At 42.5% G+C, this 25,242-nt stretch overlaps 1 protein-coding gene across 1 annotated transcript in view; it reads right to left on the reverse strand.

Moving 5' to 3' along the window:
- GNA14 (G protein subunit alpha 14) overlaps positions 1–25,242 on the reverse strand; it is a 121,439-nt gene that overhangs the window by 43,221 nt on the left and 52,976 nt on the right. The window contains exon 2 of the mRNA XM_087823185.1: positions 5,163–5,347. Within this exon, the coding sequence (XP_087679311.1) occupies positions 5,163–5,347 (185 nt within the window). The remainder of the gene's footprint in view (positions 1–5,162; positions 5,348–25,242) is intronic.

The raw sequence follows: 25,242 nt of genomic DNA on the forward strand, positions 1-25,242 counted from the left end.
ACCTCTGGAATGAGACGGGGCCTGTCCTCGCCCTGCCCCGCCCATCCCTAGAGCTCTGGGCTTCACACCGCTGGGCCCCTGAGAGACTCAAAGGAAACAAACACAGAACCTGACCCGAATCAAGCATGTCCCCTGGAGAGGCTGTCGAGACTCCCGGCACCTAACCTAACCAAGGCAGCCAGCGCAGCCGAACAAAACAAGCATCCTCCCTGCAGTCACTCAGTTACCGGGGGTGGAGCCTCGCTGGGCCACTCCAGGGGACAGGCTCCCAGAAGTCTCCCTCCCACTGTGGGAAGACTGAGAGGAAAGTCGGATACAAACTGCACACCTCCGAAGAAGACCGAGATGCTGCACCAGTGGTCTCAACCTTTGCCGCCTAATCAGAATCACCCGGGAGGCCTCTCAAAGTCAAGGCGAGAGCTCAGGCTGCTTTCCAAGAATATTTAGTCTGACTCTTGGGGGTGGTACCCTGGGCAGCAGCAGCAAAGGCCCCTGGGGATTCCAACTCACAGCCAAGACTGCAAACCAACCACTTTCCGATGTCCTATTGCCTGATTGACTCAGGAGTTGGGAAGGGGCACTCCAAGGGGCTGACACTCAGGACACTACAGGGACCTGATGACAAAGGCATCTGTTTACCCAAATGCAGAACCTGCCAAACTGCAAACCCACCTAGCAGAGGCCCTGTGAGTCCATGCAACCCCCAACGTTCAGCCTGAGCTGTAAGGTCAGCTAGATGCCCCCCCCCCCCCCATCTCAGCTGTGACTGGGAATCAGCAAAAGCTTCCAATGGAGTAAGATGCTCTTTGGGGGAATTTCAGACCTCATTTCTAGAAACACTGAATTCTAAATTACCTACTTGAAGTGGAATGGCAGACAAATAATTTTTTAATTATTAACTTTCCTTTTAAAAATGTTGTTTTTGTGATGAGTCCTTGCAATTAAATCTGTGTAACTTATGCAAATATGATGTCTCTAGTGTCCTCAAGGGCTCCTAAAAGCAAGGGGTCAGGGAAGAAGCTGGGGCTGCTGCCCAGAGAACCTATAGACCTAATTCTTTTTTCCAGGGACCACTGAACATGGAACTGGAAGGCTTTTGAGAAGTCAGGCAGGCTGACCTGTGCCTTTGGGAAATTCTGTACCTAAATCATCCAAGCAGATTCGCAGAACCTTTAAGGGGATCAGAAAGATTTCCTTCTAGAATGAGATTTTTCCAAGTTGGGAGATACTACAAACAGCAAAAAATATGAAGCTCTCCAGGCTGCAATGAAATCATCACTAGTAAGCATGAGTTATAAGCTAACTCAAATTTAGGAGGCCTGCCACTGAGCATGCCTCTGTAAAATTTATTCAAGAAGTTATAAATTCTCACACAGGACTCCTGAGACACATTCATAAAAAGTGAGGCTTAACAGAGTGAGCAAATGCATAGGAATCATTTCTTTACAAATAAAAGCAGGCAAGGTAGGAGAAACTATTCTTCAAGGCTGTATCTTAATTGAAAAAACACACACACACATGTTGGTTAAAAACCAAATGCTGAACTAAACTTCTGATCCTTTTTCTTTGATAAGCAGCCTGTCTGTAATAGGCAAAGTTTTTCAGCAACTTCCCTGAGCAATAATCTTGCTAACATTTAAAATTAAAAAACCTCTAAAGTTACTTTTCATTTTGTTACACATACTTTTAAGAAAGTGTTCCGGGCTCTGAAAAAAAAATCAGATAATCAAATCAAATCCTCAGCAAAGAAGAACTGAGGGAAGGAATGCACCACCATGGAAATAAAAGCTAAGGAAGCTTTGTTCATTCTTATCTTACTAGTCAATTGTTTCAAGTGATGCCATACTTTGTAAAGAAGGTACTGGAGTATGTATCATGCTTCTTTAATTACTTAATACTATCGGAACATTAATCATCTTATCATTATATGACTTAAGTGAGTATGGTACTTTGTTACAGTTTCATGTTTAGAAATCAGTGTTAGCCCACAGAGAAAATTATTCAGAAAACAACAGAGAAGGAATGGATGACAATGACCTAAACAAGTAACAGAAGAAACAGTGAGTCCTTTTTTGGTTTTTGAACTTGCCCTAGTAATAACCTTGTATTTCTTGAGAGCTGTTTAATTTGTAAAGCACTTTCCTTTGCTCCTGTTGCCTCATAAAGTAGACAAGGCATGTGTGGGCTACATGGAGAAATGCAAGACCAGGGAGGTTATATGGCTTCCCCTAGAACCAGGGGGGCAACTACAGCCCGTGGGCTGAATCCACTTGTGGTCTGTTTTTGTGTGGGCCATGAGTTAAAGAGTAGCTCCTACATTCTGCCAATGGAGTTTACAAGTGAGTCCCACTCCCGTGTCTATGCAGGGCCTATGGCTGCTTTTGTACTACAATGGCAGAGCTGAACACTTGCCACAGAGACTGTACAGCCCTCAAAGCCAAAAATATTTCCTCTCTGGCCCTTCACAGAAAAAGTTTGCTGACTCCTGCCCAAGACCCACAGGGGAGACATGAGCAGAATCCAGATTTTTAGGGACCAATCCAGTGTTCTTTCCACTCCACGTTGTGCCTTTCCTTATGCCATTTCAGCATGTGGTCCATCCTAGGCATATATGAGGGTAAGAGGAAGCATGATTAGGTATTTAAAGTAGAAAGAAAGACGGCATTGAGAATGGAGCCAGATATATCAAGTGAGGAGGAGACAGGAGGTACAACTGACTTGGTCCTAGTTTCACAGGTCTGCAGGAGGAGAGAAATCCTGCTCCAGGATGGACCAAATCCTGACTCTCACCCATGACAAATTTAGATTATTTAAATGCTGAGATTTAGTGCCTTTTGAGCTGATATTTAGATTAGATATGAGACAGAGTTGATGCTGGAATAGATTAAGACTTTGGGGAATATTGGGATGGGGTGAATGTATTTTGCAGGTGGGATGGACATGAAGTGGGGAGCCGACTCCACTGAGCTGAACAGCATTCCCTCTGAAATCCATGCAAATCCCAACCTCAGAAAGTAACTATATTTGGAAATGGGGTCTTTGTAGATGTAATCAAGTTATATCCAATGACTGGCATTTTTATAAGATGAAGAAAATTTGGCACAGAGAGGAGAATGCCATGTGAGCACAGAGACACACGGGGGGGGGGAACTTGATGTGAAGACAGAGGCAGAGTCTGGAAAGGACATCAAAGGTTGCCAGCAACAGCCAGAAGCAAGGAGAGAAGCACGCAACAGTTTCCCTCAGAGCTTCCCGTTGGAACTAATCAACCTTAATTCTGGACTTCTAGCCACACAAATTTATCTTCTAAGCCATCCAGTGTGAGCTTCTTTGTCACAGCAGCTGTAGGAAACTAACATGGACTGGTGGGCAAGTGGACATGGCCTGATGAAAAGGAATAAAAATGAAGGGAAAAGAAGGAAGTGGTAGGTGTCAAGCCCCACAAAACCTTTCTGTTCCAAATACAAACTCAGAGCAGCCCTAGAAGACCTTGAGGGAAAACAAAACAAAACAAAAACCCAGAGGCCTTGATTACTAAACCTGATTGGGTTTTACGGACACGTCTCCAAGGTAAGCAGAACGGACTTACACTTAAGCATTTTCTTCCCAATAGGTCTGTTCACAAATCCATCCCTAAATTCCAAGCTTTCCCTGGTCTCCTTGCTGTGAGAAACCGAATGCATTTTAGAACAGAAAAAAATAGATTAACTAAACCACAAGGTTCCTGACATACCTCTTCTAATCCTAAAATTTCACAGATGGCCTATTTTTAAAAATACCTTATACAGGGTGATTAAAGACTGGCACACACAAACACACACACAAAGAATGGCACAGGTTCAAAAGATGCAAAGCGTGTACTCAAAACCCATGTGCAAAAGAATCAACAGAGTCACTTCTAGAATCTCCCAATGGCTCCCTATGAACCTCTCACATTACTTGGCACCAGATATATTAAAGGGCAATCCTGCCTCAACACACACACTTTTCAGTATAACACTGTTAACAGTTGAAGCTAAAGGCAAAATACATTCCTTTATTTCTTCAAGATGGTAAGGAAATGGTGGTAGACACGAATCTGCAGACATGATGTAAAAGTAAGCCTAAGATTTGGTATATGCTGTGTTTTTCTGGGCAATCCAATCACTGAGAAATAAAAAGTTTAGGTTGATTGCTTTGAAAGTCTTTGTATATTATACATTCACACACATACATACATATGTGTATATATATGTGTGCATATATACATACATATACATGTATGTATATAATATACATGAATACAGGTGCCACCAGTTCATGATAGAGTTGTCCTTGGGGTCTGCAGTAAAGCCCATGCAATTCTGGCTTTTTAGCAGCTATATTCCTTTTTAATAGATCCACAGAAGACTCACCTTAGACGGAATTTTTCTCTTTATCATCATGTCACGTTGTATTGCTTTAAATAAACTCTATTTCTAATCCAGATTCCTAATGAACTCAGACATAGTCTTTTCCAATGGCTTTGCATTCCGATATCCCCTATAAAATTTATTTGCCTCGTCCTCCCACCATCCTGCCTCATTATTCCCGGTCTTACCCGGATTTGTGTTTTAAATAACCCGTGGTGATAGGAAAGCCAATGCCAGCTCACTACCGTTACTTTATCAGAGTGCACCGCTAGCTGGGATATAAGCATCACTCTCATAAGCTCTCACTTAACTCCCCAGAAGGGCTAGCTCCCAAAATAAACAAACAAAACCCACTGCTTTCTCCAAGTAGTCTACAGGGCATTTGTAAAAATACCTCCTATGACTGGGAATTCTTAACAGTTGGCCATTATAAACCCAAGGTCTCCGTTGCTCCACTGAAAAACTAACTGGGTATCTCAGCAGAAAGAGAAATGCATACGCCTCCCTTTCCTCAGTGCCTGAAATAAGCAGACTCCACAGCGCCCGCGTTTCTGGGTCCTGCATGGGGGAGCCCCGCCACAGCGTGCCGGAGCTCGGGCATAAACAGGAGCGCACGGCTGACTACGCGCATCACACTTCTCTGAGCTGGAGCTCAAGCGCGTCTTCTGGTCTCTGACCAAAGCACTCCGTAAATCTTCTGTTCAGGAGCACCTGCCAGCCAGGGCAGGGAAGCATGCGATCACCAACAGGGCCCGGCCCGCGAGCACTTACCTTATTCTGCTCACACACGTACTGTATCCGCAGCGTGTCCATGGCCCTGATCATGGCTTGCACGGCCGTGAGTATGTTTTGGTAAACCAGCTTCGTGAACCCCTTTCTGTCTTCGTCGCTGTAACCAGACCCGTGGATGATTCTCATTTGCTTGATAAAGGTGCTTTTGCCACTTTCACCAGTTCCTAACGAGACAAAACAAGTGAGAAATGCAGTCAGCAGTCTTCAAAGGGAACACACTGAGAAAGACAGGACCTCCTGGCAGCATCGTCCGTATCACGATTAACAGGTCAATGTGGTGAACTCGGAAAAGGCCTGTCGAGTGTTGGTGCAGAGTAGTTTCATCCTAAATCCTGGGCAGAGCGGTCTTTACCCTGGACACCGCTTTTGAAGGCCTCATATCTATCAATCAATCAATCAATCAGCCTCTCTCACTCTTACACACACACACACACACACACAAATTCATTAAGGACACCTGAGTGTCTGTGTCACTTGGAGCAATCCTAAACGTCAGTTCTTATGACTAACACGGTTTAGGCCCCAGGGAACTGCTCCCCTGCATCCCTTAACCAAAGTCCTCAAGGAAACTGGCAACTGCATGAGAAAGCCCGGCGCTTGAGGGCTCCCCACGGCCGGTACGGGGCAGGGGAAGGGACCGAGGCTGCTTCTCTGCGGGTGACGGGCATGCACCTTTGACCTGGCAGGACTCGGGGCTTCCTTACAAGACGCTTGCTCCTGGCTTCAGTGTCTCCCCAAACTGCGCCATTTGTGTACCTACCTTGTGGTTTTTATCATATTCATGTACCACCTGGATAGTTATTTAATATTTTTGCATTCTTTTATGTAGATAAGCTTGTTATGAAAGGAAACATGAATGTCATAAATGAAAAACTGATATCATTGGCCATGATTAATCAAATTAAATTATAAGAAACTAAATAAGGGGGTGGAAGCCAGGTGGAGGGGATCAATGAGGGGGAAGGGGACATCTGAAATACTTTTAACAATAAAAAAGAAACTAAGATTTCAGTGACATTCCAACTAATAACATCTTGTCTAGCACCAGTGATCTGGGCATCATATTTTGAAAAACAATGCACACAAATTATTGTCCTCCTTACATGGAATTTACCCTTCTACGTCCCATCCTTGAAGGAACTTTCCCCCTTTCTGTCTAGAGGTATCTCGAACCCACCCATGAACTGCACCCAGATACAGAAAAGCTGAGGGTTGAAACTCATGTATAATTGAAAAAGCGCCAACAAAATGTTTTTGCACAAAAATTCCAAACTCTTTTTGAGATTTGAGAAAGCAATACGAGGTTCAAGTTTCAGACAGATTTTAAATACACAGAAAGCTCATGAAGCGAAAAAATGGTTGCTTTTGCGGAACCACAAGGTTACAGGCCAAAGCAAAATACTTACTTTCTGAGTGACAGACCAAGGACATCCAAACAGAAAGCCAATTGTTCTAAAGTTGACCTGCTGTCTTTAGTAAAGACGGCCTCCCTGAGAGCCAAGGCCAGGAGCCGATAAAGCTTCTGCAATGGGCAGAGCCATCTTCAGCAGTAGGGATGTTTTCTAAAACCCTCTGTGAGAAGTCATTGTTTCTTAGCTCAGTGTTACAGAATAAAAATCACAATAAAAATGAGAACACAATAGGACATTGGTCGCATGGTCTAAATGATCTGTGAGACCAGTGGGCTTAGAAGAGGGTCTAGACACACTGATATGACCCACAAGTTTGCTCTATAAGCACAGGGCCTATTTCTCTTGTTCCCTGGAATCTTTGGAGCCTAAAACAGAGCACACAGTAGGAGCCTAATACATATTCATGAATAAGTATTTGTTGACGAAGACCAGGATGATCACTGTTTTGGAAAGCAATAGGAAGTGGGCCTTCCTAGCGAAGGGAAGGCTCTGCATGGATTGGATAAACCTGAGTATACAGAGCTATCTCATCCAGAAGCAGGCACCCTGCCACTTGCCCTTTCTCATAAGGACACTTAAGACCCAGTGCCAGCCACCCAGGGAAGCAGGCTCAGGTTCTGGATCAGTGTTTCCTGGGAGTGGAGATAGAAGAGTTAAGAAAATTTCTTTTGGAATCTTTAAGCTGGAGCATTCTCAGCAGCATGGAGAGCAGAGAGTGATGAGATTTTGGGGCACTCTGCTCAGCTCCCTCTAACTTCCAGCTGACTCTGGGCAGCAGCCACCCCACACAGGGGGAGTTTCTGCACCTGTGAGTGCTGCAATCCTGGAACTTGTTATCCTAAACATACTGATTTATGAGAAAATCTGGCTAACACTGGGGAAAATTCCAAGTGATTCTCTATAGCCATAGTCTGAAGTTTGTGTTCCCCACCCCCACCCCAATTCAACCTAATGAGCTGAAAACCTAATCCTTAATGTGATGGTAGTAAGGGCCTTTGGGAGGGGATTAGGTCATAAGGGTGGAACCCTCACGAGTGGAATTAGTGCCCTTATAAAAGAGAACCTAGGGAGTTCCCTTGCACCTTCCACCATGTGACGATAAAAGAAGTCTGCAGTCTAGAAGAGAGCACTCATCAGAACCCAGCCTCGATGGCATCTAAACCTCCAACTTGCAGCCTCCAGAATGTGAGCAATTTCTGCAGTTCATTTTATTTCCCACATTCTGTAGGCTGGAAGTGGAGGTCAGGTGCCATCAAGGTTGGGTTCTGATGAATGCCAGTCTGTGGTATTTTGTTATAGCAGCCGGATCAACTAAGATGGACTGAGGCACCTACACAAGCGCAATCCAGTGGAGGGAGGGATGCTCAGTAGAAATGCAGACTCTGGGATCCTCCTCAGTTCAAGCCTGACTGGCCCTTGCAGGAGCCTGGGAATATGCAATTTTAACCAGCGCTCTAGGGACTTTGCTGTAACCAGAGCACTGGTCAGGAGCACTTCTCCAGGGCTCTTTCTAAGGGAACTTCTGCTAATGTAATCTACGAGGGACTGGAATGCTCAAGTTTTTACATCACATTCAGTTTAGAAGACGGGTTTTTATACCAAGTTCCAATTTCATTTCTGCATGAAATAAAATATCCCTGTATGAGCTCTGTTTTTCAATTTCCAGAGGAAAAACATTTCTAAAGCGCCATAAAGATTTATTTATTCAAGTCATCCCTGCTTCTCTGAGCCCCCATGTCACATCACAACCATGTCACCTTCCCCAGCTTCTGTGCTTGCAAAGAGAGGAGGTGCTATGTTTTTCACCGCAAAAGGAGAAGAGGCACCATCCCAGGCAGCACAGGACTGTAAACAACTGAAGACAGGGTGAAGACAGGGCTCTCAAACTTTGAAAGAATCTGAGTAATATAATCCTAGAATAGTTAACACGAGAATGAGTGTAAAATCAGAACTTGTTCTTGCTCTAGCTATGAGTGTCCAACAGTTTGATGTTGCTCATGTTGAAAAAAAAACAGGAGAAAGACTAGTAAACAGATAAAAATTCCTCAAAGGAAAAGAAAGCAGCTCTAAAAGAGACAATGGACTTAAAATCCTTGAGTCTCAATAGGTGTAGGAGACCACTTGAAACAGTGAAGCGTTTTGCTCAAACACCAGCAACTACAGAGTATCTGACCCACTCTTCTATCTGTCCTCTCTCATCCCCAAAGATAAACTGAAATGAAAAGAAATGTTAAACAAAAGTAGCTACTAGTGCAATTAAATGTAGGATCGGCTTAAGAATGGAATTCCAAACTACGAGGTTTGAAAATACAAGGCACTGCCCTCCATTCCCCTTGGGTAGCTAAAAAATTGTTCTCCCAAGAAGTCCTTCGTATGATTCTGACAGAATATGAAATGAGCTTTATTCAGGTTTAAGTAGACCTACAAATAGGTATATGGTGTTTTTCAGCCCACCACTGTAATCAAAATATGTGACTTTACCCTTGAAAGGTCCAGTTTAAATAAAACAAGCTATTAGCAAGGTTACAACAACCACTTAAAATGCAGGCCACGTGATTTTTGCTTTCCTTTCTCTACCCAGTAGGCCTGCTGACTCCCAAGTCAACACATCACACAGCTCCAGTATCACTTTTTCCATGGATGCTCCTGAATTCCCAGGTAGAAGACTTTTTCTTTTCTTCCTGTCACTACTGTATCTTTACGTATCGTTATTATTACATTTTGTCACGATGTCTTTAATGTTTATATGTCTTCTCACCAGTCTGTGATTTCCCCTAGAACAGGAACCCTCTTCTCTACCTTGAACCTCAGCACCTTGGGCAACACCTGCCACAGAGCAGGTGCTCAATAAACGTCTGAATATTGGAAGAATCACCTGATACCACTCTTCTTGACACTCTCATCTAATCACCATGCAGCCTTGGAATCTTTCCTATTGTTTCATTCAGCGGGGAGGCTTTCCCAAAGTAAATGAAATATATTCTCCCCCCTTAATTCTCCTCTTAATCCAAATCAACAAACAAGTTTATGCCTATGCAACTCTTGAGTTCTCATCAAATGGTCTTCATTAGGGCTACATCCACGGAAAGAGAGAAATTTCTTTTCTGTTGTACAACTATGAATCACTAAGTTCACAATCCAATGCAGGATGTGCTTAGTCATTCCAATCATTATTTATTGAGCATATACTGAGTGCCTCGGTTGGGGACTGATTCTAGGGCATGCATTTTCACCCAAGTGGGGAAACACAACTCCCTGGTTTCCTTTCCTCCAGGCCAAGATCCCTTTGAACCTCAGTCTCCCCAGAACCATGAGCTCCAGAGTGACTATGACCAAAAGCTTTGGGTGAGAATTTTTCAACGTGCCTCTTACAGACATCCAAAAGAGTTCCTTAAATATATATTTAATTTTCAAGAAACAATCTAATGATTCATGACTAATAATAATGTCCAGCCCCACTCATAAAGCTCTCTCTCTCGTGGGAACGCCTCTCCGCAGGGTGAATTAAAATGACAAGTCTGACCATATCTTCCAGTTGTCCAGGATCAGCCTTAGTTTATACCTGTTGTCTTCAGGTAATTATTAATAGTATCTTTAATTCTCAAAAGTGTTCTGGTTTGGCCAATAAAGTATATGGGTCACCCTCAGTATAACTGCCTAATTGGGGTTGGGAGAGACTTTACAGCCTCCCCTGGCCTTACAATTCTAATTTACTGCTTAAATACACAGCCCAAGATAAGAAAATCCACAACCTTCGCCTTAACAAGAAACCTAGCTTTTCAGTAATTGTCATTATGGGAGTTGCTAACATGTTTCTTATATTGGGAGGATGTCCTTTTGACCTTGCTAAAAAACTGGCTGAACAACAGAAGCTAACTAGCTGCTTTGTTACTGGCAGTGGGAAAATATATTCAAAAGAGGTCATTCAACTAAAAGAAATCTGTATATGAAATAGCTATTATCTCTATTAATTATATCTCCTGTGACCTACTTCTGGGGAAGAAAACTTTCCACCAAAAGCCAATTCGATGTCTCTTCTAAGGCAGTAATTAAACGTATAAAAGAAATTCTGTTGTTTTAAGGGGGAAAAGAAAGAGGCAAATAAGCTCTCTCTTTTGATGTAATAAGTTACATCAACTGTAACTGAAACTTAAAAGGTTTTGTAAAAAAAATAAAGTTACCTTTTTAGGAGTGAATGTGGGTGAGCAATTAAGTTTCTGCATCATTGCGGCAATATCAGTTTAATTTCATCAGCAACGACCCCAGAAGTTCAGACTCAGGGATCCCATTCCCATTTTACTTGATTGATATCTTGTTCAACAGGTTTATTTTTAATTGGAGTCTGCTGATTCTCCAATTCCACACAAATCCTCCCAATTCTTTCCCTAGTCCCCACTGTCTCATACCAGGTCCAGTCACATACTTATGGTGCCTGCTGAAGCCGTGGAAAGATGACTTTGCCAGCCCTGAACTCCATGACCTCTAGAACCCCATGGCCCTGAACCCAGCCCTCCCCTTCCAGCTAGGACCATTTCACCTCAAATCCCCTTACCCAACAATTCTGAGCCACCCATTTTCCCTTATTAATCAGTTCCTTTGTGATTATCCTCAGTTCAGTTTTTGTCTCCCCACGACTAGATTAAAAATAGCTTTGTGTTTTGTATACTCCCACAACACCTAGCCTGACAATCTGCACAGAACAGACATGCGAGTGTCTGCTGGCTAAAAACAAAAGGGCCAGTGAGACGCCATCCTGCAGTTATTCCCATTTTCAGGGCTGGACACAGTGCCACCATCACAGTCGGACAAAGGAGCTTCAAACCCTCTCTGGCCTCATTCATCTTTCTCCACCCAGTGGGGCAGCGAGGCCACAAGGCCAAGGGGACATTCCTACTTGCAGTGCTTGTCCTCTGCCAGCTTCAGGACTATGCTCCAGGCACCTGAGAGCATGGAATTTCACTGCCCAGTGGCCCCACACCCACTCCCGGGGCTATGCGGGCCCTTCCCCAATCCATCCTCTGCAGGGTGAACATCCTATCAGTGTGCACGTCCCTGGGCCTACAGGGCAGCCAGGACACAGATGTTTGTGAGGGGTGTGGACAAAGCGTGGATGTGCTGGCCTGAGTGCATTGTGGGTGGGAGGTGGTGACGACAAGGGGACACCAGCCAGGAGCCTCCATTTGTATTCCTGCCTGTGCCCTTTCTTTAAGTGCCTCCCTGGCTCCATACGCACTCAGGGTTAAAGAGATCAACCTCAATAATAAAATTTTCTTATTTATCACTTTCACCCAGGACATGTCTTCCCAGCCTGGGTACATATCAGTGTAGATCTACCCAGGAGAGAAACATCTAACTTCTAGTTATTTGCTGAAAGGGTGACAGACGAAAACAGAAAGGACGTGTTTTCACCCAGGGTCTTTAAGAACTGAAGAAAACTTTGAAAGCTCATAAGAGCGGTACATATTATTGGCTAAATATGTCAAGATTCTTCTGAGTTAGCCAGTGTTTCTGGCCTGAGGACAATTGGGGGGCGACGTCACATCATCACATTAAATCAATACCCACCCTGAAATAACCATCATCACAGAGCACATGCAGGTTCCAAACACATGCATTATCATAAAATGAGTTTTAGTTAGGCACTACAGTGTGAAAGCAATTTGATAATACTACTTAAAGTGTATTTAAAATATCGTCAAAGTAGCCATTAAATCACACTTTATATATTCTCCCACATAATCCAACTATTATCTACACTTTGAAATCCAAACAGAATCTAATGGGAGATGGAAATGAGACGGCCTTGGCAGGATTTTGCCGAAGTCTGATTGTCCACAGGAGAAACAAGATTGCTTAAGTGTTTGGTCACTTCCATATTCATACACTGGAAATTTCGTTACATCAGGTCTCACGATCAGATCTGCGATTTTTCCTTACTGGTTATGATACTGTGGGTCTAATTCCTGCTTTAAGTTCTGCAGGGAAATGAAAATTCAGTTCTGATTTTCCTGATGAAGCCGATAAATCTTTCCATGCAGTCTGCTTAGTCTTCCCCTGCCCCTGCCCCACTCCAGTGTATGTGGATAATTTTTTTTCCATTATAGACTTAAGGGGGAAAAAAGTCAACCTCTTTGGCAGGTGAGCTAAGAAATTTCATTATACTCACGCAGAGCTCAATGTGCCTGCACGTCAACCAGAACCTGAATCCAGACTCCTTGGCTCATGTTCATGGAGTCTGATGTACCTTCTCTAGCTGTTCTTTTCTTCTTCGTTCTATTTCAAATTCTGAATCTTCTCAGATTCCTGGAGGATTCCATTTGCATTCATCTGTTGATACATTTACATCCAAACTCTCTCCTGCAGATAAGCAGGGTCTTTAACTTTCTTCACCTGGACTGCGATATCCGGCAACCACCAACTGACACAAGCTCACCCTCTGTCCACCCCAGCCTGCCCGTTCCTCCATGCCGTCCAAGATTGCTCAGGAGACTAGAACAACTGGGATCTCATCACAGACGTACACACACGCTCGCTCACCCACCCTTTCAGGTGACCCCAAATCGCTGGGCCAGCAGGAACTGAAGCCCCTTCCAGACTGGAGCCCTCTTTCTGGCCCCCCTGCTCCTAAAGCCTGGTCAACTCCAGCCCCACGGGAGAGAGCAGAGTGAAAAGGGAGGGGAGGGCTATTCTCCTGGGTCTCAACAGCACCTCTGGGAAAACAAGAAACAGCAAGAAAGGGGGGTTGGTGGTCTGCTCTTTGTTTTTTCTTAAAAAACAATCATTTTCATTTTCTTGGCTTATCTGCTGGAAAACAGCTGCAGTATTTTAGAGTGGCAATGTTTGCAATAATGCCTAGATATAAAGAAATGCCACAAAGCAGCCAGTTATTTCCAAAAAGTTCTAAAATAAAAAAAAATCTATAATATCCAGATTTGGGGGGATTACTTATTTACATGTTTGTGTTGGGGGACTTATTTTGGTGGGGAAAAGTGAAGGGAATGTGGCGGATTTGGAGACTGAGAGAGGAGCAAGTCTCCCATTTCCCTCTGATGATGTGGCCTGCTGGAGAGGCAAGTCCCAAGATAAAAGGCCTATCAGAGTCCCTAAGCAGCTTTATGCAAGCTAACAATTCTCATACATCATTCACAGGAGCCACATAAACATTTATCATTAATGAAATGGGGCAATCTCAATTATTAGTCCTGCTTTTTGTTTCTTCTCCCCCAAACCAACTCTTGGATATGGCAAGACCACTTAAGTTCGGACCTCTAAGACAATGCAAGTGACAGAGACAGGGAGAGGGTAAGGCGAGGACTGTTTACCGAGACACTGTGCCAGGGACCACACCTGCCGCTCTCATAAATGGCATTTCAATAGTGTTGGGACTAGATTTTAACCATACATGAACAAACAAACAAACAGATCTGTATGGCATATCAAAATTAATCCCAAATGAGTTAAAGAATTACATGCAAAAATATCTAAATGATTGATATACTTCAAGAAAGTAAAGGTGAATATTTGTCCAATATTACATTGGGGAAATTCAGACTGTTTTAATATAAACAAGATGTAAAATACATTAAAACACATGAAAAGACAAAGATCTAGCTAGGTAAAAACTACTCTAACAAAGAGTTCATAATTTTCATTTAAAGAACTATTGCAAATAAATTTTAAAAAGATCAATAGAAGAGAAAACGTAAGTACAAAAAGACAATTCACACAAAAAAAATACAAGTTGGCATAGGAAAAATATTTGACCTCACTATAATAAAAGAGTGCAAATTAAAATAATCAGGTACTATATTTTGTTCATGACAGGAGCAAAATTGACAAATTCCAGCATTAATGGGAATATCAGAAAACAGAAAACCATTCCAATTTATTCCTGCAGCACCTGTTCACAGCAGTAGGAAGGAGACTATGAGAGCTTAGATCAGCATCATTCAAAATGCGATATTATGTCATCCAGAAATTCCAATTCTAGGATATGCAACTTAAAGAAATCATTGGATTTCGGGTGTCTGAAGACATATGTAATGGGACAGTGATCACTGTGTTATACACAACAACAAAGTAAAAAATAATTAAATGCATAATGATAGGAGATGAAATCAATTAGTTATGTTGACTCTATACAACGAAAATATTGTATGGCCAAGAAAGTTGATGCAGATGAGTACTTACTGATATGGAATGATGTTTCCAGTAGAGTACATGAGAAAGTCTTGCATAAAACCCACCTTGCCAGGAGGGAGCACAGTAAATGTAAAGAGGGCTCCCTGTGTTCAAATTCTCGGTCTGCCTGTCACTTGCTGCCTAACCTTGAACCTCAATGGCCTCCTCTGGAAAATGGGAATGAGTATAGTATTAGCACTTAGACCACTGCTTAGCCCATAGTAAACGCTCAATAAGTGTTAGTGTTACTTCTAAGTGAAAGTGATCTGGGTTGCTTTTATGCCTGCATGCTCACACGCGCACACATATACACACACACATACACTTTCAAGTTAAAATTATAGTCACCAAATGTTACTAGTGGTAATTACTGGGTAGTAGGGGTAGAGTGTTTGCTTTTATTACTTATGCATAAGTAGGTAAACAAAATTTTATGCTCACTTGTTTATGAACATATCTATTAGCTGTCAAGGTTTAAAACTAAGAGTTTTTGCTAAATTTTTTTTAAAGTTTTACTGTTACAAAGAGCAGGGATACAATCTGCTCTATTTCTTCCCTATTCTCACTGTTAGAGCTTCATATCATGTAGGCTATTCTAATACTAAAGTTATCCATCTCATATGAATTTTAAAATGACATTAACTATTAATACTTGGCTGAAAAAATTTCAGATCCCCAAGATAATTGTGTCAAAACATTCTCTGGCAAGACTTCTGGCTGAAAGGTCCACGTTTATAAAATAAAGAACTGAGCTGCATTAGTTTTCCTTCCTAAATCTTCAGAAAAATATAAGCCTCCTGCTTGAAACTGCTCACAGACATGGAGCTTATTACCCTGTGCTAGAAGCCAAGTTGGGATTCATTTATACTCTGACAAGTAAAGATAAAATCTCATACTTGAATTACATGTTTTTGTGGCTGACTTTTCTTTTTTAAAATGCAAATGCAAAAGTGGTACTTTTTATCCATCTGACTAGCAAAAATTAAAGTCAGACAATAATAAAATGCTGGTGAATGTGCAAGTAAGTTGAAATTTTCATGCATTGCTGTGGGGAAAAATCAATTAGTACAGATGCTTTGGAGAGACTTTGGCAGTAGTTTTTAGAAGAAAAATATGCATATTCTAGGTTGGTATTATATACTATGGAATTATTATTTAACTTTCTTAGGTGTGATCACTGTATTATGGTTATATAAGAGAATGACCTTGTTATTAGGAGGTCAATGATGGAATATTTAGGAGTGAGGTCTAAAACTTTAAAAGATTCAGTTAAAACAAACACCTAAATACATATATGTAGGTGTGTGTATATACATGTCTGTCTATTTATCATCTATTTACTTACCTACCTACAGAGAGTGAGAATGATACAGACTGAATATTTGTGCCCCCCCTTCCCAATTCGTATGCTGAAACCTAATCCCCAAGGTGACAGTATTAGGAGGTGGAGCCTTTGAAAGGTGCTTAGGTCATGAGGGTGAAACTTAGATCATGTGCAGCACCCTTAAAAAGAGGCTCCAGAGAAGTCAATTCCCCTCCTGCCATGTGAGGACACAGTGAAAACACAGCTGTCTATGGACCAGGAAGCCGGCCTTTGCCACACGCACAACTTCTGGCGCCGTGACCGTGGACTTCCCAGCCTCCAGAACAGTGAGAAGTAAATGTGTTGTTCATAAGACACCCAGTTTATGATATTCTGTTATATCAGCCTGAACAGACCTGGGGGGTGGGGGTAAGGGTAAGGGTCGGGGTGGGGGGATGGGGGAGTGAGAGAGAAAATAGTGGAATTAAGTAATTGGATGATTTAGGTGAATGGGAAGCAGGTAACTATTGTATGCTCTTTCAGCTGTCCTACAGGCTTGAAAATTTTCAAAACAAAAGAGTTGGAGAAAAAAGTGTCACCCCTTCATGTGCACAAGACAACATGTACCACTGCACCAGCATCTATGACTGTAAAGAATTGAAAATTGCCCAAATGGCCAGACAAATACATATTTGTTGGACAAAAATATTTCACAGCAATGAAAAGGCAGGCATTGAATCTGAGCATGGGTACATAGATGGATCTTATAAAACAGTGCTGAATGAAAGATAAATAAATAAAAGTAGGCTGCCCAATGAGTCTTCCATCCGTTACTTAAATGTCCATTTTTAAGCACGCACCAAAGGTGTTGTTTCATAGCTGCATAGCTATGGAAGAACTGAACGGAGAATAGACTGAAATAAGTTGTGGTAGATACATGAGGTGGATGCTAATTCGGTGGGTGGGGGATCAGAGGAAAAAGAGGGGCCATGACTAGATTTTCAGATAATACAGAGTGGGGCAAAAGTAGGCTTACAGTTGTGAGTACACAAAACATAGAGTTTATTCTTGTATTATTAATTTTGTGTTATTTGCCATACAAACAACTGTACATCTAATTCTAAGCAACACATCTGGGGAAGGTTTTGTTGTGTTTTTTAATGGGTCAAATGCTTTAGAAAGGAATAAAAAGGGTTCATTATACAACGGAATCATTCCAGGCCACCACCAGGGCGTCACACTGCACCAGCATTTGTGTGTTAGCAAATCCCAGGGAACCGAGGCTTCCTCTTCTTCGCAGCCCAGGCCAGTCACCAGTGTGTGGTCTGAGCTCTCCCCCTTCTTTCTCCAGCCAAGCCCAGGCCTCCCAAATCAGAAGCTGGCTTGAAAACTGCCTTGTACGTGACTGATACACCACACACACGTCCCATGGGTTCTTTCTCCTTATGGTCATCAAGCAGGCTCTATGAGACAATGACCTTCTTGTCGCTCTTCATTCCATGGGCTATGCCAATGTAAATATAAACCAAAGGAGTAGGGTGCCCCTCCTCAGCAGCCCACCCTGTGCCTGAGGGCAAGGAGGCCCCCAATACATAAGCATGCTGAACAAGTGAATGATGCATAAGTGAATGAGAGAGAAAGGAGGAGGGAGAAAGACAGAAAAAGAAACAACAGACTCAATGGGACCATGATGAGCTAGCAGAGCCAGCCGCATCGCCCAGATTTATTGCACCCAAGAGCAATCCTGGCCAGCTGGGAGAATCACCAGAACACGGCGCATATCAACAAAATCAGTCAAGCCAGGGGAGACCACCTTGCTCTCTCCAGTGTTTGTGTTCCAGGGCAACTGCAGACAGCGGGCTGAGCACTCTCGCTCCACAATTACCCAAACAATACTTCATTAAGAATGAAATATTGCTCAGCAGGGAATGTGAATGGCCCATGTTCGGGAAAGTTTTTGGCAGGGGATGAAACCATCTTTAAAAAAAAACAACACAACACAAAAATAGGATGGAAAAACAAGAGTGGGCCTAGATAAATGGTACAAAGGAGTATGTTCCGTTTAATGGTGTCCCTCCTCCAGCGGAACAAGGGGTACAGTGGTTAATAGACGATTCTCTCATGGGAGGAAATGGCACCATAGAAGGGAAGGTTACCTTTAGCTTTCATCCCTAAACTAGACAATTCCTAATCAGAAATGAAGAGGCAAAAAAAACTTCCTTCAAAAACCCAGAGTATCGTTTGCATATTTTTACATTAGCAATTTATAATATTTTTGAAAGGGAAATGAGAAGGGACCTTTGGAATTATCTTACGCAACCCACTCGTTTTGCCAATGAGCTCACAAAGCTCGATGCCTCCCCTCAGGCCTCGCCGCAGTTTAGAAACGCAACCCAGGGCTCCAGAACCAAATCTCAGATTTTCCGCATGGTACCACTTTGTTCTTTCCTTCAGTTCCCCACCCTCTGAAATCTGCCTCAGTTTCCCAGTCTCCAAGGTGTTTGCTAGGAAATTAATTTTTAAAAATTATTCTTAAGAAAGTGAGGATATTTGAGTACAGATTGGATATTCTAGACTATGGAAGTGTTAACACTCTGTGTAAGGTAGGTAGGGGAGGGCATAGAAGGGAGGCGGCAAGCTGGAGTAAGGGACATAGTCTAGGAAGCAGAAAGAAACACGAAAAAGGGAGGCTGACACCTGATGAGACAGTGAAGAAGGGGTGGCCTGAATGATTAAAAAGGGGCTGCCAGCGCAGCAAAGTCCTGTGTGCAGGAAAGCACCCATTAGCTATTAATTCTGCTGGGAAATGTGTAACAAAAATGCAGTACTTGTTTCATGCCTGATTCAGTCTGTATTTTCAGCCATTCTTGATAGTATAACCTAAAGTTTTTTAAATGCAAGATCAAATAACTTTGTTTATAATTTTTGTTTTATTTTTCAAAAGGAAACCTCAATTAGGCCACCCCCACCTCCAGTATATTTACTCTGAAATATTGGGCCCCCCTTAAAGTGGGCTCACTTTAAGTGGCCTTGTCCCTAAATTATCATCTTCAGATCAGGGGCCCTCTCAGATGTCTTAATGAACTTATTCCAGCCCTGGATAGAGTTAGATCCCAATAAGAGACTTCTCGGCTTCTGGAAGCAAACATGGGTGCCTGCTAGCAGATGTCCAGTAACTTCAGAATCTGTCTGAATCCAATCTGGCTTTGGGTTGCTCACATAAATGCAGCAACTCAGTGGCAAGGGATTAAAGCATCACACCTCTCACCGTGTACTACTGACTAGCAAATGGAAACCCAGGGACTGGAGCCAACTAAGGAAGAGATTTATGGAGCTAGGAAACGCCGTCATCCCAGCAGTGGAGCCTCATGTAGATCCCTGGTCCACTCCAGAGCTCCTGCTGTACATGACCATTAGGAGGGAGGTGCTGAATCAGTTTCTTTAGGGTGTGAGTGTTCCCATGGTGACAAGAGCGCGTGCCTTTAAACTCCAGGACAAATGAATGGAGTGTTCAGTAAACCAGGCAATTTCTGGGTATTTTCAAAGCCAAGGAAAAGACAGATAAGTCCTGCCAACATTGATTTGTCTCATTTCTAAGCCAGACGAGGCCAATGACGGGGAAATGTAAGAAAACCACATCCTAAACCAATATTGACTCAAGCGTAAAATATGCCTGATTCTCAGAGGGGCTTATCTTGTCAAATGAAATTACACTGGCTTCACCCAGGATGGCACTGACATTGGGACTGTCATGGGTTCAGGCAGAACATAGCAATAGGAAAATGTGTTTTTTTAAAGAAGTTTTTCCTATTGGTCCAATTGAAGCGGTGCTTCCTAAATACCAAGGATGGTTAATCTTATGGTTTCAAACGGTGATGATGAGCTCATGAATCTAAGTGAATAATTTTTAAAGTCTATAATCCTTTCTTTTGTGAACTACCTATTAGACAATTTTCTATGGAGTACAACTCTGGGTCTTGCCACCATTTATGTTTGTTTGTTAGAGTTTATCTAGAATTGCTTTAAAGAAAGACCAGCACTACTTTTACAGACTCTCTTCGCCAAAGTTGACATGAATTTTACAGCCATGGGTTAGGAAGACTCTTATCAGACACTGCAATTTTCACAAAACAATGTCAAAACCATCCTTCAACTCCTTTGACCTGTTTTAACTTTAAAATGTATATCTGCCCTTCAACAACAGGAAACCCTCAGCAGACAAAGTGCCTGAAAGTACCTTTCATCAGATTCTTATTCATGGTTCTCAACTCTGGCCACACTTTAGAGTCATCTGAAGAGCTAAAGATAGAAGCCCCATCTTCAGGATTTTGATTCAATCTGTCCAAGGTGGGTTCCAGGCAGGATATTTTTAGGAAGCTCCCCTGGTGATTCTAAGGTGTAGCCTAGGTTGAGAACCATTGGCATCCAGAGGCTGTCAGGATGGTTAGACCTAATGAGCTCAGTTTTTAAAGCACTTATTATTATAAAAGTTCTACATGAATACATTCATCCTTATTTAAAAAGTGTAAATATTACAGTGAAATTCTGCCTCAGCCACCTCGACTGCCACTCACAACCCCGGTCCTCTCTTAATGACAGGTGCTCTTCCAGAAACTTTTCTATTTATTTATATACACGTGTTTTTACTGATCTATCAGTGCAAATACATTGTGAAAATACGTTTTATTTTTCAAAATAATTTTTAACGTGTCATACCACACAGGTTGTTCCGCTGCTAGATTTTCACTTAATAATATGCCTTGATCTCTTTGGATGAAGTACTTCTCTGCCTCATTATTTTTAACTGCTGCATAGTATGAACATGTCACAGTTATTTATTTCTATTTACCAACCTCGAGAGAGAGAGAGGAAGTTGGGGGGGGATCAACCTGCCTCTCCACCTGCCCATGCAGTCATTGGTTGATTCTTACATGTGTCCTGACCAGAGACCAAACTTGCAACCCTGACGCATTGGGACAATGCTCTAACCAACTGAGTTACCTGGCAAGAGCACCACAGTGATTTTTAAAAGCCACTCCTCTAAATCTATTCCATCCAGTGTGGTAGCCACTAGCTACATGAAGCTATTGAATATTTTAGTGAGGCTGGTGTGAATGGAGATATGCTATAAGCATAAAATATACACCAGATTTTGAATATTTACTACTAGAAGAAAAATGAATATAAAATATCTCAATAATTTTTCATACTGATTACATGTTGAAATGATAATATGTTGGTATATTGGATTTAATAAAATTAACATTAAAATCAGTTTCACCTGTTTATTTTTATAATGCAATGGTTAGAAAATATATATTATATGTCTATTGAATGGCTCTGTTTTAAATGATGGGCATTTAGAATATTTGATTTCACTTGGCATTATAAAAAAGTGCCCCAGTGGACATTCTTATACATCTCAACAGGGGGCAATTTTGCACCCTCTCAGGGGACATTTGGCAGTATCTGGACACATTTTGGATCTCACAACTTGAGGACACAATTGGCATCTAGTAGGTAGAGACAAGGGATACTGTTGAACATCCTATAATGCACAGCACAGCCTCCACAGCAAAGACTTGTCAGGCCCCAAATATCAAAGTGTTGAGATTGAGACACCCAGCTATGCCCAATCCTGGCCCACGTGTGGAAGTAGTTCTCAAGGTAGCTGTAAGTCGTGGAGTTGCCTGAGCTGTTGAAGGTTTTGTAGATACCACCAAACTCCCCTCCGGAGTGGACATGCCAGTTTCCTCTCCCAAATAAATAAAACCAGCCAGAAAAAGTTGAAAAGGACTCAAAATGTAGTCTCTGAGTTCTCACCATCAATAACAGGAGTGGCAATATAACTCTGTGTCCCAGAGTTTTAAGTAACGTTTGGAGGTTTAATCTCTCCCATCCTTTTAAAAACTGTCTTCTTTGATCTCAGAACGTAATTCATCTGGGGTCCTGACATTGTTAATTTTTAACTAACTAGACTAATTAACTAGTATCTCTCTGTTTTTCAACTGTGGCCAGTATTTGAATGTTAGGAGAGTGGGCTGCAAGTCTCAAATGCTGTGCTAATTGTTTTTTAAAAATTACTTGTGTTTATCTTATACTCAGGGCCCTAAAGCACTATCTGTTTTCCCAGCAGAGGCTGCCCTTGGAATGACCTTCAGTGTAGTAACTGATCATACAAGTCGCATACCGACAGGCGTTTGTTCTAAAGCACACTCTATATTTATTAGTTGGAGATGATCCTGACAAATAAATCAGCAAGAAAAAATATATTACAGAACTAAATCTGTTATGCAAATCCAGAGGTAAAATTTATATAAAATGCACTGCTCCCATATTTGCATTTTACCTAGTCTTTTTTTAAGGAACAAAATTATTTACCTTCTCCAGTTTTCAATTTTCATATTTACAAAAATGCAAATTATAGCAAACGTGGTTCATGTTCCCAGTTTTTTGCATGACAAGTCAAATGCAAGGTGCTCCACAGTCAGAAAGTTTAGGAAAATTATGACTCTCATAAGCTTCCTCTGTTGTGAATTCCCAATAAAGAACTAAACTTTAACTTTCTTCCTGCAGTGATTTTGAATCATGAATCTATTCTCAGTATAAGAGCATGAGAAACGAGATGAATGCCGGAAACAATTACGATTCGTTGTGACTGGTCACCAATTCCTCCCCACCCCACCACCACATGCTTTAAAAATATGTTTTGTGGGGCAGTTTCCAAAGTGAAAGTATTCAAATCATGGCCGACATGTCTGGCTCTAAAATAATATTTATTGACTTTCATATTTTGACCCTAGAAGATTCTAGATAATAAAAGAAAGAAGGTGGGGGTGCAGGGGAGAGAAAGACGATGGGGAAGAAAAGGGAGAGGCTGAGCTGTAAACTCCTGCTGAAAGAGATTTGTCTTTCCTGTTTATCACTCTGTCCTCAGCTCCCAGCATATGTCCTGGGACATCTAGTCTAATTCAAATATGTGTTTAAAGAGTGTAAGATGGAGAAAAATAGTTCCCAGGTAAAAAAGCATACAGGTCGGACCCGTATTTGATTCAGAGGTGCAAATGAGGAAGAGCAAAGTTATGCGTGCTGGACAGATGGTGGGAGGTGGGCAGAGCCCCCCTCGACAGTTGCAGGAAGAAGCACCAGCCATGCCTTCCTGGGGTGTGGGAGGTGGGGAAGGGTAAAGTCTCTCCGAATCTGTCTTGTTCTGTGCCCACTCGTCCGTTGTAGCAGGTTGCAGAGCAAACACGGCTGCCCCAGCAAACCTGCTTTGGCTGGCCTAGTGGAGGTAGCAAAGATGCGACTGACGCATACAAGATACCCTTCAGAAGACCCTAACGGGATTCAATTTGTAAAAGAAATGTCATACCACTGCTGAGATCAGCAAGGGTCCCTCTGCTACTTAATCATTTCGGATGAAACTCCAAATCAAATGAGTTTGCCACTGTCCAGGCAGAAAGAACCTTCTACTTAGCTGAGCCGTGATGAAAACCCGGAGTCGCACAGGTTTACCCTCTCATTCTGCGCAGGGGCTCTACTGCCCCAGATGCATGTTAAACTGAATACTTAACCTAACGTATCTCTTTTGCTGCTCTTTTTAAAAAAAATGGGGTAGAAAAATAATGTTTCTTCCCTGAAGAAGGTGGCTTGACCTTACTCTTGCTATAACATCTTCCGAGACATGCTTCAGGCATGCTCTTTCCTCCGTCCTGGCCGTGAGGTGGTAACTAACAAGAGAGGCCAAGGGGATCATGGTCCTGGTCTAAGGTGCACAACTCAGGAAGAAACACACGTTAGAGATGCAGCCTGGAAGGAAGGTGCTGGGGCTTTAGCAACTCCTCTCCAGAGCTGAGGGGCCAGAACGGTCCTGCCCAACAGGCTTCCTGAGCACCAGAACCACCTCTCCCGCCACTTGCCAAACTAATAAAAATGATGGATCAAATATAACAGCCAGGTGACTGCCCTGCACATAAACGGATGAGAAATTGAGTCACATGCATAACAGTGACTCTAGAAAAATTCCTCCCAATAGAAGCAAGGAGAGGAGCTTGGAAAGCAGAGGTTATTAAAAGGAGAAGCCCGTGCAGGATCTTGTAAAGGAGAACGCAGGAAGACTGGGAGGTGGGGCTGCCTGGTGGGTCAATTAACATCAGTGTCGAGAAGGAGGAAGGACCCCTGGTGCCAAATGCTGAGCAGAAATGGGACAGCAAAGATGAGACAGTGCTTTTGATTTGGTGATTAGGCAACTGCCCCAGGCCTCCAAGATCCTATCAGCACAGTGGCTGGAAGAAAAGAAAGCAAGGGGTGGCAAAGATGGACTTCTCTGAACATTTCAGAAGTATGTTGGAGAGACGGGCTGCTGGTCACTTGAAGAGAGGTCAAAGGAATTCCCTTTTAGCAACAAGAGCCATTCAGAAGAGGTCAGACAGGAGAGAGATTCTAAAGATCAAGGCAAGAAGAAGGGCCAAAGAAGGAGCACAGTTAGAGGAGGCCGGTGATCACAGACGGAGCCCTGGAAAGGCCAGGCGTGCTGACATCCACGAGGCGACACTCATTCGCAAAGGCCAGTCTATCCCACTTACATATTACAAGCAGCTAACAGTCAAATGAGAAAAAATACCAATTTGTCCACTTATATTTATACTCAACAGTGCAGTGATTTAGGTCAATGGTAAGCGTTATGTCAATTTATGAATGGGAAAAGACACAGAAATGTTAAAAGTAATACAGCAACTATTTTCCTTCAACCCCTTTGCCTTTTAATTTCATCACTCATTCATTTAATCTTCCTTCTGTTCTTATAATACACCAAGCTCTGGAGGATGAGCCTATGGAGAATATGAAAGAGGAAGAAAGTGTAGAATGCACACTTTATTTAACTTGAAAGTAAACCTTAATCCTGAGAACTCAAATGAGGTGGGTTGGAGGCCTCTGTTAATAGACAAGCCAAGAAAATAGTCATTGGTCCTCTCCTTGGGAGCTTGGAGGAAGGTTGCAGATAAAATGGAGACAGTCAAGAGTGCTTGACTTTAATGCTAGGTGTCACCTGATAGGGGATCTGTTTTTACTCGAAGCACATCTAAACCGTGGACATGTTGAAATTCCAGCAACTCAGGGGAACAGCAGAAGCAGAGGGGGGCTGAGACCAAAGGACTTAATG

Source organism: Miniopterus natalensis, chromosome 12 (assembly GCF_054644295.1).
Source record: "Miniopterus natalensis isolate mMinNat1 chromosome 12, mMinNat1.hap1, whole genome shotgun sequence".
NCBI lineage: Eukaryota > Metazoa > Chordata > Mammalia > Chiroptera > Miniopteridae > Miniopterus > Miniopterus natalensis.